At 51.1% G+C, this 17767-nt stretch overlaps 1 protein-coding gene across 9 annotated transcripts in view; it reads right to left on the reverse strand.

The window, feature by feature from the left end:
- Positions 1-12766, reverse strand: part of CAPN15 (calpain 15) — a 49625-nt gene extending 36859 nt beyond the window's left edge. For 2 of the 9 annotated variants that reach the window (XM_015643082.3, XM_015643087.3), the window contains exons 1-4: positions 12356-12766; positions 12083-12264; positions 9414-9454; positions 1760-2079 (exon numbers count right to left, since the gene is read on the reverse strand). In XM_015643082.3, coding sequence (XP_015498568.1) covers positions 1760-1935 — 176 coding nt within the window. In that variant the 5' untranslated portion in view covers positions 1936-2079; positions 9414-9454; positions 12083-12264; positions 12356-12766. Of the gene's footprint in view, positions 1-1759; positions 2080-9413; positions 9455-10684; positions 10775-12082; positions 12268-12355 lie in introns of those variants that run through there. The other 7 variants (XM_015643084.3, XM_015643086.3, XM_015643085.3 and 4 more) reach the window with 7 other exon arrangements.
- Positions 12767-17767: the final 5001 nt, after the last annotated feature.

The raw sequence follows: 17767 nt of genomic DNA on the forward strand, positions 1-17767 counted from the left end.
ATTTTCCTGTCTCCAGGAACCACACGACAGAGTTGGGATGAGTTCTGCTCTCCCTTTAGCAGGGGAAATAAGGGATTATCACAAAAGCCACTCCTGTCCCCACAGGACACCGGTGTTATCTGCTCCAAGACCGGCAGTTCCTGTTCTTGCCCCAACATCCGCTCCACCACCAAGGCTGGTTCTTCAGGAAATTTATTTCCACATGTCAAGATATCACTTAGTTCCTCTAACTACACACTTGGAGTCACGAGCAGCCTCAGCTGTCACACACAAGGCTGCAGAGACACTGTCATTTTTAGTGCCCAGGGCCAGGCGTACACTGGAAGTTCCTAAATTTCAGTTCTGGCTGTGCACAGCCACACCAGGGAGTTCATCTGTGAGCTGAGACACCTTCCCAAGTCCTCAAGGCAACAGAGGGAAAAGCAGCAGTCCAGAAGGGATAATCCTGCAGGAAGGACCCAGCTCTGTTTGCAGGATCCCTCTAAACCAGAGGGGACAAACCCACACAGCACAGATCACTGACCAGAGCTGTGGACCAGCCACACAGGTTGGCACATACAGCAACAGAATTTGGGAACTGCACAAAATACCTTTTTTAGAGGAACTCAAGTCTATGCTAGAGAGTAAAGACAACAACTTATTGGTTTCACACTGTTCCAAGCTCAACAAGAAGACCCAAGACAGGGCCAGAAAGGAGCAAAGCCTGACAAGCTGGAAGGCTCTAGAGTCATGCACCAGAGCCTGGGAAGCACATCCCAGGCCTTGCAGCAGCAGGAAGGCAGGAAAATGAAGACTGCACCACAGATACTGCACCAGCATCACAGCAAACACCTCCAGGGGAAAGCCAGGACAGCTCAGAGACACTCAGAGCAAGCAGCTATTCCTAAATGACCAGCAGCTCCAAACAGACTCAAGCAGGTATGGACACCCATCCAGGCTGGAGTCCACACAAAGCAGGCATTAGGCAAAGGCTCAAATATTATCAGCACAAAACACGGCAGCCTCTGTAGCCAAGCCCCCGGGCAGAGGGGTTTTGGATGCTTTTTGATACATCTCTCAACCTGTCAGAGACTGAATGCAGGACACCAGCCCCCCAAAAACAAGAGAAACTCCTCACTGCAAGTGGCTGATGTGGAAGGGGCAGAGGCAACAGCTCAGAGAAACATCTGAGGTGCTGATTTCATCAAGGTGGGACAGGAATCCAGGACTGGAAACACTAATCTGTTTTTAAGAGTAATTCTGTTTTTTCTGTGTTTCATTCTTGTGGATCTGTTATTCAAAAGCATTTCACTGCTTTTGCATGAAAACAGCTTCTCTGGCTCTTCTGAGTTCAGAAACTCTTGCAACTTATTGCCACCCAACCTGGAGACACAATCCTCCACCTGTGACACTGCAGTGTGGTTGGGAGGCCAGAAAGAAAAGAAGCCACGAGAACGTGGCAAACAAGGAACTGAGATCCCATTCCCAGGCAGCCACCTTGACAATTTAGGTGAGTGAGGAAGAGCTGGGATGAGTCCTGCAGTCCATTCTGCAGGAGACATCAGCCACCCTGTGTAAAGCCAGGGTTTGGCATCACTGAAATCAGTGGGAATTTGGCTCTGACTTCCCGAGGAACTGAGCTGAGCCTCTGAACGAAGGGACTCAAGACTCAGCAGGATGCAAAGCAAGTCGTGTCCCAAAGGCAGCGCCAGGATTGAAGCTGAGAGGTGAGCAGGTGAGCAGCTGAGCAGGTGAGCAGGCTCCTTCCCCTCCTCCTTACCTTCGCAGCCGGTGCTGTAAGTGCTGGTGCTGCCGCGTTATGAGGGCACTTTCCCACACGGGGCCACCGGGACTGCTCCTATACCAGCCCACGGCCGGGTGCCCCGGGTAGGGCGAGCTACTGAAGCCATGGTCCGACTCCGTCTCTGCGGCCAGCGATGAGGCAGAGCTCCCCATGGTTCCCCCCTGCCCAGGCCACGCTGAGATTGAGCCTAGGTTAGGTCCAAGCCAGTGGCATGGGCAGCTCGGGTGGAACGGGCGAGGCGCTGCGGCATGGGCTGCTGCAAAGATCCCCGCACGCTGGAGAGAGGAAGGTCGGTTCTGATCAGAGTTGGAAAAAACAAAACAACAAACAAACACAGAGAAAGGGGAAAAAAAAGGAAAGAAAAAGAGAGAAAGATAAGGTATGATTTCAGCAACAACCCTCCAGTTTTAAAGCCTATCAATACATGCTCTGCTCAGGGTCCCCATCCCAGAGCTCACTGGGATGGGAAGGGCTGTGTCACTAGAGATGGGGAGTGTGGGGGCTCTAGAAGAGGCTCCCCCAAGTTAAGCACCAGGAGTTCCCAGGCACAGGGAAACAACGACTGATGGAGGGAAGCACAGCAGAGACCAGCACAAGGCCCAAAGCACATGGGAAAGAAGCAGAAAACAGGACAAGCCAGGCCCACCTGGAGCCCAAACCAGCAGCCCTGTGGACCACACACACCAAGTTAGTCTGGGCTCTGACTGGCACACCAGTTTTAGTTACTCAGCTACAAGGACTGGATGGCTCATGTGCTTACACATCAAATAAAACATTCCTCTTTTCCTGTTTCCCTCTAACACCCCAGTAGGACTGGAACTGGACAGACTGGGGATCTGCACAAGTATTTTCTGTAACTATTTGCTTTCAGCTCAAAGTAAGTTTTAGCTGATCCTGAACATGCCCCTACCCACAGAAGCAGGTCTGAGGCTTTGCTCCTCCTTTTCTGCCTCTCTCTTTCCTACTTTTCAGAATTTATTCTTCAAACATCCTCACAATTAAACTCCAGAAACATTTCATGTCCTCTGTATTAAAAGAAGTTTAAACACACACACATCTCTCCTACAAGTGTAAAGGCAGGACAATCTGGATGCATGTCAAGAGCAATGGATCAAGGTAACATTTAACAGAGCAAAAAAGAAGAAACAAAGAAGATGGAGAAATTAGCACAGCTGAGCTTATTCAATTACCCACCAGGATTTAAGGAGATGAATGAACCACAGAAAGACCTTTGCGAAGAAACTACTTTTGCCATAAAAAGGCTGAGATGAGGAGTCTAAAATACAGTTTTTCAATCCCAGGATTGATCTAAGGGATCAAGAAAGGCCTTGATAGATAACAGACTCTCCAAAGCAGCAGCTCAAGGAGCAGGTGTAATTTTGCTACAAGCTCAATACCAGAATGTGCCTGCATTAGGTCATTAACTGGAGAATGTTAACTGCTCTGTCACAGTCTCTGTAGCCTGCAAAGCCTGGATGAACCAAACAAATCTGAAAAAAGCCCAAGAACCCTACCTCTTTGTTTTAACTGGCTTGTTTTTCCTACCTTTCCCTTGTTTTAACTGGGCTGCCTCCCTGTCATACATCAGCCCCACATCCCCGTTACCCAACAGCAAGGTTTCACTGATTTCTGCAGATCCAACCAAAGTGGATCCCTGGTGCTTCCCTTCTCATTTCCTGCTACTCAAGCAGATAATTTGTAAGAAATCTGATTTTCTGGCTAAATGAAAGTCACATCATGTGAGGGGAAGACACTTCCAAGTATCATCAACTCAATCTATCTGGAGACATTCCCCATCCCACACCTGTGGTGGCTCTGCTCTTTCAACCCATCCCAGGGGCCCCCATGTGCTCCAGCAGCAAAGGCACAGAGGATGCAACTCCCACACCCACTAGAAGAACAAACTGTCTCTTACCTCAAAACTTGGGTTCTATCATTATAAAGTAGATAAAAAAAGGCAAGATGGGTAGAACAGCCCCTCACTGCAGGTTGAGGCAAACAGGAAGGATGCCCAGGCGTCAGTAGCCTTTTTCCCCCTTGAGCTGGGTTAAACTGCCACATAAAGCAATTCCACAGCCTGGTTTCAAGACCAATTCCTCAAGCTGGTAAAGCAGAACCCTTTTCTTCCTCCTGCTGCCCATGGAAATGCCAGTTTTAGCTCAGCCCAAGAGGAGACAGATGTGCCTGCTGCCTGCATCACTGCTGGCTCCCAACGTGGTGCTGCTCTCCCGGCTCGTCTCCTCCACCAGCTCCACACCAGGGAGCCAGAACAGGCAGCTCCACTCCACAGGGAGGGGAAAGCCTGGGGGCCCTGCTTTAAAACCTGCAGTAAAACCCCATGGTGGGTGGAGTTGGGAGAGGAAGGGAGCTATAAATAGGTGGAGGATAACCTAGCTAAGTTGGAGTGATCTCTGAGACTGTCTGGTCTAACTGGGCTGCTTGGCTGTGAGTGCTGTGTGAAATCGGATTTCTCCAGGCAAAGCAGTAAATCCTTCTCCTCAGGGTCACCCTCATGCCAGGTGAGAGCAGCCAATGAATGATATTGAAGGGGGAGTGTTGACCAAAGGTGGAGAGAGGGCAAACCAGTCTGAGAACAGGAGTGGCAGCAGCGCTACAGCCCAATGCAAAGCACGTACGTGCTCACCACGCTGAGCCCCAAAACGCCTTTGGCCAACACTAAACAAATGAGGAGCCCCCAAGAAGTCAAGATGAGAATGGAAACTGCACCCCAGCAAGGGAAGGCGTCAATTAAAAAAGAAGAAAGCTTCTCTGGAAGCACTCAGCCTTATTTTTGAGGAATTTCTGCCCCAGGAGATGACCTGCAGGCACGTGGCTGAACGGGGGAAGCTTCAGTCACTAAATGGGAGCAAACTGCCAAGAGTTCTCTGTCTTGGCAGGAGGGAGCAGGATTTTTCCTCTAATTAATAAAGCACTGCTTCCACCTATCTAATCTGGAGAGGAAGCAACAATGTGAACAGATTGAAGTGTCCTGAGAAGGGTGGATCTCACTTATGGAAATTAACAGTTAAGCACCTTAGCAAGATGCTGAGTTTGGATTTTGGTTTTCTGCCTCTTGCAGCTGCAATAATTACCAGGTTAGAACTGATGCTGTGTAACTGCTCCCAAAATAAAACCAGGTTTGATCTCACCACCCCCAAGCCACTCACAGCTGCTCACCCTGTTCTGTGGTACATGATGCAGACCCTTCCTCAAAATCTCCAGCAGACCTGGGCAGCAGGCATGTACAGGGTGTGCAGGACAGCAAAGCTGTCCCATGGAGCTCCTCCTGCTGCCAGGATGAGAGGAGCTGCCTGGATGCTTCCATGTAACATTCCTCCACACCAGTGAGTAGTGCTGACCCTTTGGTCCCCAGCTCTTGTGTCACAGCAGAGCAGGCAGGAAGGGTGGAGACCTACCCAACCCCTTTTCCTTCCCTCCAGTTTCAAAGTAAGTTTTGGCTCTGAAGAGAGCAAAAAAAAAAGGAGGGAAAAAAAAAAGGAACTAGCCCATGTGTGTTTCAATGCATCTGGAAGTTGCAGGATCAACTTTTCCTAGCATCAGCCCCAAGCTCTTCCCTTTGACATACATCAGAAAGAAGAGACAGAGGTCCCTGGAGCTGCTGCAGCCACTGAAGAAACCAGTGAGGGAGACTCACCCCAGCTGGTCCCACGTGCAGCACCCCCTCTTTGTGATGGGATACCCCCACACTCCATTTCCCAGTCATTCATTGATCCATGGCACAAGCCAGCTTTGCTCCTGCTTGAATTTTCCAGCCTCTCTGGGTTCTCAGTCTTGGAAACTCAGGGACAAGACTTTGTCACTTCATTAATTCTTCCATTCCTCCAGCCTTTAAATCAAGTCAATTCTGAACTACTCCCTTGCTCCAGGGAAGATCTGGGAACGAAAATGCCATCAGACATACTGAACTCCAGACAGCTCTGGTCTGAGGTGAGGGCCAGCACCTGGCCCAGGAGAAGGCTCACCATGTACCTGAGGGAAATACATCCCTCAAAGCTGTGCCCAGAGAAAGCTGCAGGAGACTTTCTTCTAAGATTTAAGCTGAAGTACCAGCCCTTCTCCTCTCCAGGTCCTCTGCCTGGGGATGACTAAGATCCACAGAATGTCCTCAGTTGGAAGGGAACCATAAGGATCATAAGCCCAACTCCTGGCCCTGCACCAGGACTCCTCAACAATCCCACCCTGTGCCTGACAGCATTGTCCAAACATTCCTGGAGCTCTGGCAGCCTTGGGGCCATGACCATTCCCTGGGAAGCCAGATGTGCTGGGACCTGGTACCACTGTCACCAGCAAAGGAGGAGCTCTCTGCCTTCAGTCCCATGTAAGCTGCTGCTGGCAGGGAGAAATCAGGGCTCCTGAAGAGCTCTCATTGTCCAGTGCCCACACACAGCCCTGGAGGAGCAGCCTCCTCTCTGGGACTGCGGGATGTGATCACGCCCTTAAACACCAAGAGCTCAGGGGCAGCTGGAGGAGCTGGGGCTGTGTGGGGGCACTGAGACCATTGGAGATCACTTCAGACATCCTGAAGAAATGGCCAACCCTTGTTCCTCCACCAATCCTGCCTCCATGCACAGCACATCTCTCCTGCAGGAGGCACATGCTCAGGGAGGCCAGGGTATGCAGGGAATGGTGTGAAGGGCAGGGAAGGTGCACAGCACGAGACATGGCAGCCTAAGAAGGTTATAAAGCCCCAGAGCAGGTTGGGATGGCTAAGAATGCAGAGGGGAGTGTCTGATGGTGTTCTGCTAGCCAAGGAACAGAAATGAGTTCAAGCATTTGTGTGATCTAGCCAGCCCCCAGTGCCAGGCAGGGTGGCAGGACCTGAGGATGTGCAAAACCAGGTGCCAGCACCAAGAACAGCATGGCTGGAATTCACCAGGCTGAAGTGAGCCTGAGAACAGACATAACCCCTAGAGAGGAAGGGAAAAAGCTTCTCTTTTTCCACAAGGCAGCAGGGGAAGAGCAGACAGGCAAGAAGACACCCACCTCAGGCAGACACAGCACTGAAGTCCAAGCTGCAAACACCGACCCAATGAGAGCTCCACAGCTCAAATGCAGCAGGAGCAAGTGAGCTGGAACACTCTGTGCTCAGCAGCTGTCATGTACACAGCTGGGGACAAGACAAAATTTTGCTGCTCTTTCTCCCTGCCCTCACCTGCCAAGCCAGCCCAAGTGCTGCAGTCTTGGCAGGAAACGAAAGAGTGAGCAAGTTCCAATTCCTTGCAAAGTTTCTAGTAGGGAGGGGTGGGAAGGCACCTCCAAGGACAGACTGAGGCAGGGGTATAACTGGAGAGAAGGGATAATGGCTGGCATATTCAGCTGGGATGGGGGAAGCTTTTTCAGCCCTTGTGCTCCACCACAGAGCTCCCCAGGGCTCTGTGACTCAGAAAGCTCTGCCTTACCTGCCAGGGCCAGGGAGCCTTCAGGTGTGCAAGGCACGAGGATGTCAGGCAGTGTGCAAACACTGCAGATGGGAGGACACAGGAAAGGGAGAGAAGGGTGAAACTCACCCACCCAAATGTTTGTTCTGGGGCAGAGGCCTGAGGAAAGAGAGTCAGATATTCTGGCCTTGCAGGAAACTGAGGGGACAGGAAGCTTTAAGTGAGCTGTTTTCCAGGTCTTGGTGAGAAATAAGACTGGTACACCATTTGCAGAGATATCACCAGCTGAAGTGAACTGTCTGGAAGCAGATTTCCAGATGGGTTATTAATGAGGTAACAAGATAATTGAACCTGGAGTCCTAGACCAGCACAGAACAGGATCTCACACTCCATGCTACAAAGTCCAGAACAGCAGTATGTATCTCTGGCCACATACACCAACATGCAAAGGCAAGCTTGAGGGTTTTTACCTTCTTTCAGCTGCTTTGAAACTGGTTCTGGCCCAACTTTAACCCAGAAGAAACTCATACACAGCAGCTGAATTGGGCTAAGCTGCATTTAAAGCCCAGCACTGACTCTTCCTAAGTATGCAGAGGAAGAGGTGTCCAAAGCCTGAAGTGAAAGATTGATAGGAAAAATAGATATATTGCAGAGCCAGCTTAGCCACAGAGCAGCCACCAGCAAAGTCTGAGCAAAGTTTCCTCTTCTCCCTTGCACTGGACATTGTAAACCAGTGACAGATAATCCAGGGAGCTACTGGAAATCTATCCCGGTCACTTTGAGAGAGGGGATTACACAGATCTGAAAGGGCAATAGGCATCTTAACCAGAAGCTGGAGGGAGAAAAAGAGGAGAAGCACAAAGGCTTTTGCAAAATAAGGGTTAACTTCAAACCTCATCTCCACTGACAACTGCAAAGCAGTTTCTGAACAAGCATAAAAATGGCAACAAGGGCACTGCTGCAGAAGGGTGTGAGTGCACACACATTTAAGAAAACCCACACAACGAAATCCCTACAACTCCAGTGCTCTATTAAGTCAATTAACAGTGCTCCAGTGAAGTGCAAGAGCCGCGTGTATCCCGCAATTCCCAGCCAGTTGTGGGAGACTCCGGAGTGTCACCATGGCGTGGGTGGGCTGGCAGGGCCCTCTCAGCCACAGCAGCGAGGAAATGCCAGAGAGACTCACAGGGGAAGGAACAAAACAACACAAGCCACAGCATCCAATCCTGGGAAGCTTTACCAGCAGATCTCATTTCCAGATCTTTTCCTCCCCGTGTTTATAATCCTTGCAGCAGAGTTCTGTCATCCTACTCAGCTCGCAGGCTGCCCCAGCTACAAAAGATGTCAGGCTGAAAAATCACCTCGACAGACTGCCTGCTGAGACCAGTTGCATTATAAAAACAGGAAGCTCTTGCCTGCCTGCTCCCAATATGCTATGGATTTAATGGGAGGGAGCATACGCAGGGATGCTTTGCAAGAAGAGCACACACATGGGACTCTTGCCAGGAAAAATGCATCTTGAGTAACACATGTGCTCTTAGTTTCCTCTTTTTTCAGAAAGGTTTAACTACACTCTGAGCTACCCAGCAGCAATAAACCACTTTTTTCCCCTCTTTCTCACTTATAGCAGAGTGTTGCTTGGTAAACAGCAGATCTTCCTGTCTGAGGCTGTGCCAGCCTGTGCTGAACAGAACTGTTGTTATTGCACATTCACAGTTAGAGATAAACATGAATAAGAGCCACGAGTAAAAGCCAGGCACTGGTTCTTCAATACATTGCTTTATCAGATTCACCTTGATTCAAATGTTTCTGACATCTCTCCCTCCTGAAGGGACAAGATGGCACAAGTGGTAAGGACAAACATTAAAAAAGAAGACAGAAATGACAGCAGCACAAAAAGTGCTCTTCTGTACTCGCTAACATTCACAAACTGTGCAGCTCACAGCTCCACCTGCTCTTGAAACACTCAAAAGCACAACAAGGAAACAAATGGGCCCAACCAACCCAAGCTGCCCAAATGGGAAAACAAAACAGCCTTCAGCACATTTTTCAGGACAAATCTCCATCCAAAGCCACAACTGCTGCAGGACACAAAGGTTACAGAGAACCAGAGAAGGAAAAAAAATGTGCAAGTCATCATCTCATCTGCAAGCTGACTTTCTGCAATGGCACAGGCACAACACACCAACCCAGGCAAAGTGGACACTGCAAGTGTGAGGAGGATTTCTAACCTTTCCAAGAGCAGATCCCTGGACCAGCTGCTCCAGAAGCACTGGGGGGAAAAAACACAGCATGAGTTCCAACAATTCGTTCCTGGACAAGTTCATGACCTGCATGAGATGACTGCTCATCTTCAGCAGCACGGAACTGGACTTGATGACCCATGAAGTTCCTTCCTCCCAATCACTCAGCAACCCAAATTCATAGAGGCCCAGACACAGCACAAACATGAAGTTGTTCCCAAAAGGACAGAAGGGATTGTATCTTCAGATCATGCTAAACTGACAGATAAGCAGATGAAGGGCTGGCCACTGCAGAAGGGAGGGAAAGAGAACTGCAGGAAGAAAGTCTCACAGCCAGTGAAAACTCAGGACACAGACTTGGCAAACAAAGTCTGAGAGGCAGAAGGTAGAGATGTCCTCCGAGCACACTGTCCCCAGACACTCCAGTCACAGCTTTAATTCTAACACAGATTAGACAGACAGTAAATACATCATTTGCCCAAGACACATCCAGTTGCACCCCTTCCTGGAGATAGCTCCAGTCCTCACTGGAGCAGCAGCTGGTTGTCTCCTTCTGCCATTTTAATGCAATTTGGCCTTCCCTGGCTTTCATCAGGCACCACGTCCCAATTTCCAACCAAGTGGCCTAGATTTAAACCAACACATCTCTGGCTGTGCCTCAGGCAAGCACAGAGGTGGGAGAAGCCTGTCAGACAATGGTGCCATTTGGCATTTCCATCACAAACAACCTAGAGATAAAAGCAAAAGAATTGCTAAGAGGCTAAGAGCTGCACAAGAGGCTCCTGCCTTCCCCAGGAGCACAGGGAACCTGGAGAGAACAGGGAGGTGGGACAGACTCAGGGGACAGAGAGAAGTTCCTCGTCTACAATCATAGAATCACACAATGGTTTGGGTTGGAGGGAACCTTAAAGCCCATCTCCCACCACCCCCTGCCACCTTCCACTATCCCAGGCTGCTCCAAGGTCCATCCAGCCTGGCCTTGAACACTTTCAGGGATGGGGCAGCCACAGCTTCTCTGAGCAACAGGGAAGCACAGCTCAGCACAATCATTTAATGAAAAAGCACCACATTACTGCTTATCCCTCTCCACCTCCAGATGACACCTGAAAAACACATCAATCCTTCTGCACACTGATGTGGCAGCCATGCCATTGCTTCTGTTAGGAGACTGTACTTATTGAAATGATAGGTGTGGAATAACACCTGGTACAAGGAAGTGATACAAACAAAACAGTGCCTGACACCACCACAACCCTCACCTCTCCTCGCCAGAGTAGTTTTACTGGCTCACTGTCTCCATCACAAGTGGCTCCTCTTCAGCTACACCAGTGCAGCTGGAATTGTAGGATCTGTTCAATGATACACACCTTAAGCAATATTTTCTGGGAACAGTCATCTGAACAAACACAATGGTCATATGAGGAAAAGGCTGTACTCTGAGAGGGCTGAAACACAATGCAGATGGTTTGAGTAATGGTGGAGCAAAGCCTGCCAGCCACACAAGGTACCTCCAACACTGAGAGGGAGCTGAGCTTTAACCAAGGGCTGCTGGCAGCATCCTGAACCAAAAGGGCAGATGGAGATGAAATCATGTTACTGGAGTCACTCCCACATGCCTTGAAAGACACATCCAGCTGCCTGAGCCTTCTGTGGTGCTGCAGACCCACAGGCTCCCCTCCAGCAGGCTCTGCTTGCTAAGACACAGCAAAGTCAGGCAACAGGAATAAGGGCAGTAGCTTTTGGAAGCCATTCCAAGGCTGCATGAAAACAGATCCAAGAGCAGGAACGCCACCTCATCTCTCTCATCTGTGAGAACAAGCTGTGGTGGAGATCTGACCACCACCAGCCTGGTGACAGTCACCACTCAAACACCAGAGTGCTCATGGCCCAGCTTCACTTACCAAAGCTATGAGAGGCTCCTGCAAATCTGCTGTGGCTGGACATCAACGACACAAAAAGACTCCAGTGAGTTCATAAACATCCAGGCAGACCAGGTGGGACAACACACAGCAAGCACTAGTGTCTTATCTGATTATCCAACCTGGATAAGGCCACCACATCAACCTGGATCATTTGAACCCAAGGACAACACCATCACACGCTGCAAATGTATCCTGATGGTCCAAGATCAGACTGGCTTCCCATCACCTCATCCTGCCTCCACAGCCCAGGCTCTGAATGTCCAGGCTGAGAGCAGCCCAGCCACATAAGGCACAACACAGTCACCTCTCTGTCCCACTGGGCTGGGAACTGCCACAGCTCTGGGGTTACTGCAGGCAAAGCCATGCAGTTTCTTCATTTGTTGTCCTGCCCTTGAACTGCCTCACACACACCCTGGGACAGTCATGCAATTTGCACTGCTTAAGATTCCAAGGTGCTGGAAGATGCCACAATTTCTCTTCCACTCTCAAAGTTTCTTCTTCACCATGAGAAAACCAGAGGACATTGGAATCCCCAACCATTTGAGTACATAGCCTTCACACAGACAGCATGGAAACACTCAAAGAAGGAATTCAAACAAGGAAGAAAGACAAAAAACAAGAGGCTCGAGAGACATGAAGCAGGGTAACTGCTCAAAAACCAGAGGAGAGAAGGTTTCCTTCCTTCCAGCCCCTCCCAGCACAGCCCAGCCCAGCTGATTTAGCAAAGCCTCTCACCCAACACAATTCCTGCTTGGCAGGTCCAGAGCCAGTCGCTGTAGGGTCAGCCTGGTGTCCCTGGTCCCGAGCGGCCACTGCTGGCACCCGCTGAGTGGCCTGGCTGGAGGATCATGCTAGAAGGTCCCTGCACTGAGCACTGGGAGCACACCAAGCCTGGAAGGAGCAGCTGCTGTCCTGAGCTGCTGGACAGAGAGTGAAAAAAGTCACGTAAGAATAAATGGCTGCTGAGACTCCAGGCCCATCAGCATGGCACCAGCAAAGACAACCAACCTCACATTTTTGGTCCCTCAATCAGCATCCCCTTGGACTTCAACTCGCAGAGGGCTCTGTGCTTCCTATGACATCCAGCTGGAGCTTGGTCCCCCCTGGAGACAGCTTTTGGGTCAGCTCAGGCTCTTCACTCGTCCTCTCACAGAACCTTTGGCTGTGACTTTATAGTTCCATGCCCACCACTGGCCTCACTCTCTGCCGGCAGCCGCTGCTCAGCATCCTGGTGTGAGCTGTCATCAGAGCAGGGAATGCCACACCTCGGAAGCACAGCAGGATGGAGCACAGCAGGATTGTATGGAGAAGGACTCTGGACAGCTCTCGACAATTAGCAACAGGGCAGGATCTCCCGAGGGGCCGGATGGGAACGCAGCGATGTCTGGCGGGGCACGCTGCCTGAATGTTCAAATACAGAAACAGATGTTAATTACTCTGCATAGCCAGGACATCATTAGCAGCTACATCTCCTGGAGATTCTGAAGTACAAATTCCTCTGATTATGCCAAACATGCCCACCCCACCCCCAGAAGCCATGACGTTTGAGTAGTTGCCTCGGCAAAACCTCCCTCCTCCGAGATATTTCCCCTTCCTCCTTCATACTCTCTGCTCTCAAAACAACCTGTTTTAATGAAATTCCTGCTTTAGGAAAGTGCTGTCTCCTTTGGGACGGGCTTTTAGCAGATGGTGGCAACAAGAACCCTTCTCCATAAGTGTCTGGCTCTTCAGCACACTCTTACTTCCTCTATTTTAGGTTGGGGAGGGAGGACAAAAATAAGGATTCAGCTGGCACCATGTGATCAGTGAGCCTCTGTGGGAGCACGGCAGAGCAAGAGACCCCATTCTGCCTCCCAACCTTGCTCACCATCCCCACAGCCAGATGCTGCATCAAATGCAGTGTGATAGCCCTGGGGTAGGTGATGGTGAACCCACAAAGAGCTTTTCTCTTCCAGCACTCCCCACCACTGACAATTGCAGACAGTGGGGAAAAGACACCCTGTGGTGAACACCTGGGCAGGTGCTGCTAATGGAACCAGAGCAGCAGAGGGAGGGTGTACAGAATGGGCAAGGGACAGCCCTTGGGAACCAGTAATGAGTAAGTAGGGGACTGATTCAGGAAGCCTTCAGGTTCACAAGGACCACCCTGAACCTTTTAGCCAAAGGGTCTATGCAGCTCCACAGGGAATTCCAGACCCACAGCACCTCCAAGGCACTGCCTGAGCTGCTCCTGCACTGGAAAGGCAGGAGATTCAGGAGAGCTAATGAGGGAGACCAACACCAGCAGACAGAGCACCCCCAAAGTGCCACATCACATCATTATCCTTGCACATACCATGGGATAGGAAGGGAAAGCACTCAGCACAGACCTGCTGGGCTGCAATTCCAAGGACTTCCCAAATTCTGCCTGCTGGCCAGAGTCTGCAGGAAGCAGACTGACAAGGGGCAAGCTGGAAAACAGGAGCTTGACCACATCAGTGCTGCAGCCTCTGTGGATGGCCACAGGAGAAGACAGAGCTTAGCACACAAGGACCTTGGGGCTGTGCTTCCACTTCCACAGATCAGCACAAACACAAGGGATTTGCTGCCAGCAAAGTTGTCCATGAGTAACTTCCTCTGCAAACCTTTTTGTTACAGAAGCAGAAGGACACAAGTTGGGAAGCTGCCTGTGATATCCTCAGTAAACTGAAATCACCTGGGCTGGGACTGGGAACAAGATGCTGAAGGGGAAACTTTAGTGCCACTGGAAGCATCACATTAGAAATGCAGCTGGGCAGCATCACTGGAGGGGACAACAGCTTTTTTTAAGGTCTTGGTCTCTATTTCACCAAACTGAGAATGCACTGATAACCCCAAGGTTTGGCAAGGGCTGCTCACAGCAGGACTGGGGCAGGACACCAGCTCAGTCCCCTGACACAGTGCCACTGTCACTGTCCCTGATGCTGACCCTGCTCAGGCCCACAGCATTTCCTACAAAAAGGGCTGCACTGCAGGAACAGAAAAGCTCTTTCTCTTTTTTTTTTTTATGAACACTCATTAGAGTTTACACCGTTGGCAAAGCGTGGAGGCACACATTTGTGAAGGAACAGAGATATGGCTCCAACACTGGTTTTAATGTGCAAGCCTAAAGACTCGGCTTCAGTTTTTAGAAATCAAACTTGATCATCTCAAGCTGGCAAAAATAGCCCCATGTTCCCTTGAGTTATTTTCTTTTCAAATAAGCAGGGTACAGCACAATAGGAAATATCAGCAGTTATGTATTCAACCTCCAGAAACCCAACGGGCCAATTCCAGCAACCCACGGCAGCTTTCCAATCCTCCCTGATCTATTTGCTGGAGTTAGTCTGAAAAGCAGGCTGCCCCCGAGCCATTCAGCAAACTCCACGTCCCGCTAATTACATCAATATAAATGTATTATCTTGGCTGTCAAACATGGGCTGCCTGAACAGGACAAGGCTCTGCCATGGAAATGCAGGAAAACAATTGCTCTTTCTGCTGGTGACACATTTCTCTGGATCCTATTTCCTTGCCAGCCCCCCCCATTTCTCCCTTCTGCCCAGGCACCAGGGCATCAGCGTTTTTTTCTTCCAGAGCAAGAGGAAATGGCACACAAAAACCCTCCTCATCTTTCAAGCAACTGAACACGAACAAATTTTGGGAACACCACCGGCATTTCCTATCAGCCAACCTGAGAGCTGCCAGCACACAGGGAAGGGAGTTGTGAGGGCAAGAGTTAAATGTTCCTCGTGACCAGGCAGCAGCTCTTCTGCCTCTCTTGGCTTCCTCAGCTGCCATTGCTAAATGCAAGGCAAGTGTCAACACTCCAAACAGCAAATGTGACAGAAATTCGGAGCAGCCTGCTCCTCCCTGCCCAGCTCGCTGAGTGTGGCCTGGGGAGGAGGGAGCCCCTCAGGATGGCTCCAAAAGCAATGAGCAAACACAGGCAGAGGCTTCCAGGGAGCAGGGAGGCAGCTCTCTTCACTCCAGAGAGTGGGATTATGACGGAATATGAGGAGGAAGCCACTGACTCACCTGTCCCACCCGCATAAGCAGCTTTCCCACCAAAGGCTGCACTGAGCATGACCTTGCTCAGAGCCCCAAGTTCCAGCAAATCAGGGGCTCACAAGGTTTCCCCCCAGCTCTGAACACTGGGAGAGAGCCATGGTGGAAGGACACTGGGCTGCACACACTTTCCAAATCTGCCTCTTCTGACTGCAGGCAGCCACAGTCCCTCATTCCAGCTTCCCTCTGCTTCATAAAAAACCCTCACTTGGAGAAATGCCACAGGGCCTGATCCTTCCCAGACCCCTCTGCTCACAGGAAGGGTCAGAACGAAGCCAAAAAAAATCAAGCCTGGAGAGTCAGATGAAGTAGGAAGATGGGAGGAAAACAGTATTTCTCCACCTAGGAGCAGATGATGTTTCCACTGGCAGGGATCAACACAACCATGGACACACAGCACAGGCTGTCTCTCTCTAGGTCTCACATGCACTGGTTGTGCAAACTTGGAAAGCTCCCACAAAACCTCTGGGACAGAGGAGAGCAGCGTGTTTTCCATGAGTTAAAGCCAACTGCACTCAGCTGGCTGAGGGAACGCTAGGGCTGTGGCCACTTCCCTCTCCAAAGCCAGTGGAATTCCAAGCAAAGATAAAGGGTGCCCAGAGCAAAGATAAGGGGGGAGCAAGCCAGGAGAGTGAGGGGTAATCAGTGCATCTGCTGAGGGTATCCAGGCTCCTCCATGGGGTCACCCAGCCCTTCCACCACCGTGAGACAGCTCCAAGTCTGGGCACAACACCCGACCTTTTCTATGTGCAACTTTAGCACTTATGGGTTGTTTTCCAAGATTTATTCTGATTCAGGAGACACCGTGCCTGGCCCATGCCTCCAGTTCCCTTATGCACCAAGTCATCAGGCTGGAGAAGGAAGATTGCTCTCCCTCCTGCCAGAGCAATCGGGCTTAGCAAACCCAGCCAGTCACACCTTCAAAAGGCTCTCCAGCCATTCAAGCCCTCCCGAGGAAGGGAGCAATGCTGGGTCCTGCCTTCTGCCTTCAACTGTTAAAGCCTTGGATACAAACAGAAGCTGATGCAACTTGAAATGAGTTAATATCCCCACACACATAAAATCAGGGTAATCTGAATCATGCCTTGGACAGGCTATGCTCAGGCAGAGCTCAGCCCTGCTCTGCTGCACTCAGGGGCATGAGCCAGACTGTTCAGCAGGATCTCAAAAAATGGCTAGACAAAAGCCACCAGCAGACTCTCAGAGTCACAGGCGGCCAGTCTGTCACCACAGGTCTGCTCCAATTTAGGGAAGAACACAGCCCTGAAGCACAAGTCCCTCTGAGTCCCAGGTGACAACACGCAAAGTGTGGCAAGATCTCTGCATTCAAAGCCACAACAGCCACAGTCTGGGATATGCACATCTCACCTCCACCCTGCCTCCCTCCAAACACATCTCCCAGTCTCCATCAGCTCTTGACCAACCCACAGCAGTGCAGCACTGTCCTGCACCAGTGCCCCAGGCCACGTGCAGTGAGCAATGTCCAGATAACCTTCTGTCCGACCATGAGAACCCACCCAGCCGCATCCTGGGCCTGCAGGCCTACAGGGCGCCAAGCTTCACTGAGAATCCCAGCTGAAAAAATGCTTGGAGGAAACAGTATGACATTTCAAACACAACGTGCACATTATCCCATCTCCTCTAACAGGCCCATGGATGATCATCCTGAACAGTTGTTTCCTGGTGCCTGGGGGGGATGTACCCCAGAAGCAAGAGCAGGGAGAGGAGAGAGCTCAGTAAATGGAGAGGCTGGCAAGTACAGAGCTTTTTCCATCTTCTAAGACTCCTGGATCCAGGACCCGGAGGCTGAAATGCTTCAATTGCAACTGAGCTGACATGCAGTAAAACCCACGGGTCTTGATGAGACACCGGGACCCAACAGCCTTAGGATGTTCAAGACCCAAGGATAAAAGCCTGCCAACTGATTCTAAAGGGCAAACTCGCCGAGGCTTGAGAAACTCTACATAAAACCCTGCTCAGCCCTAGCACGGGTGTCTAAGCTGGAGGTGAGAGTGAAGACCTGAAGGACAGGAAGCCCGGGGCGCTGGAAGCTCTGCCGTGCTCCAGCCCGGAGCCGGCACTCGGCGGTGCCGTAAGCGGGGCTCCCCTGCCCGGGGGGGACCCGGGAGCTGCGATCTCCCCGCACCGGGCACGGGGCGAAGGCAGGTCAGGCACTGCAGCCTAACGCGGGCAGTCACGGAGCCTCCCCGTCCCCACCGGCTGCGGCACGACCCCCAACCCCTCCGGCTGTGCGGCCGGTCTGGGGTGCGAGCGGGGCCCCCGCAGCCCCCGGGTCCCTCAAAAGCCCGGGCAAGGCACCCCGACCGCCGCACAGCCCCGAGCCGGGACCCCGGCACC

Source organism: Parus major, chromosome 14, assembly GCF_001522545.3.
Source record: "Parus major isolate Abel chromosome 14, Parus_major1.1, whole genome shotgun sequence".
Taxonomy (NCBI): domain Eukaryota; kingdom Metazoa; phylum Chordata; class Aves; order Passeriformes; family Paridae; genus Parus; species Parus major.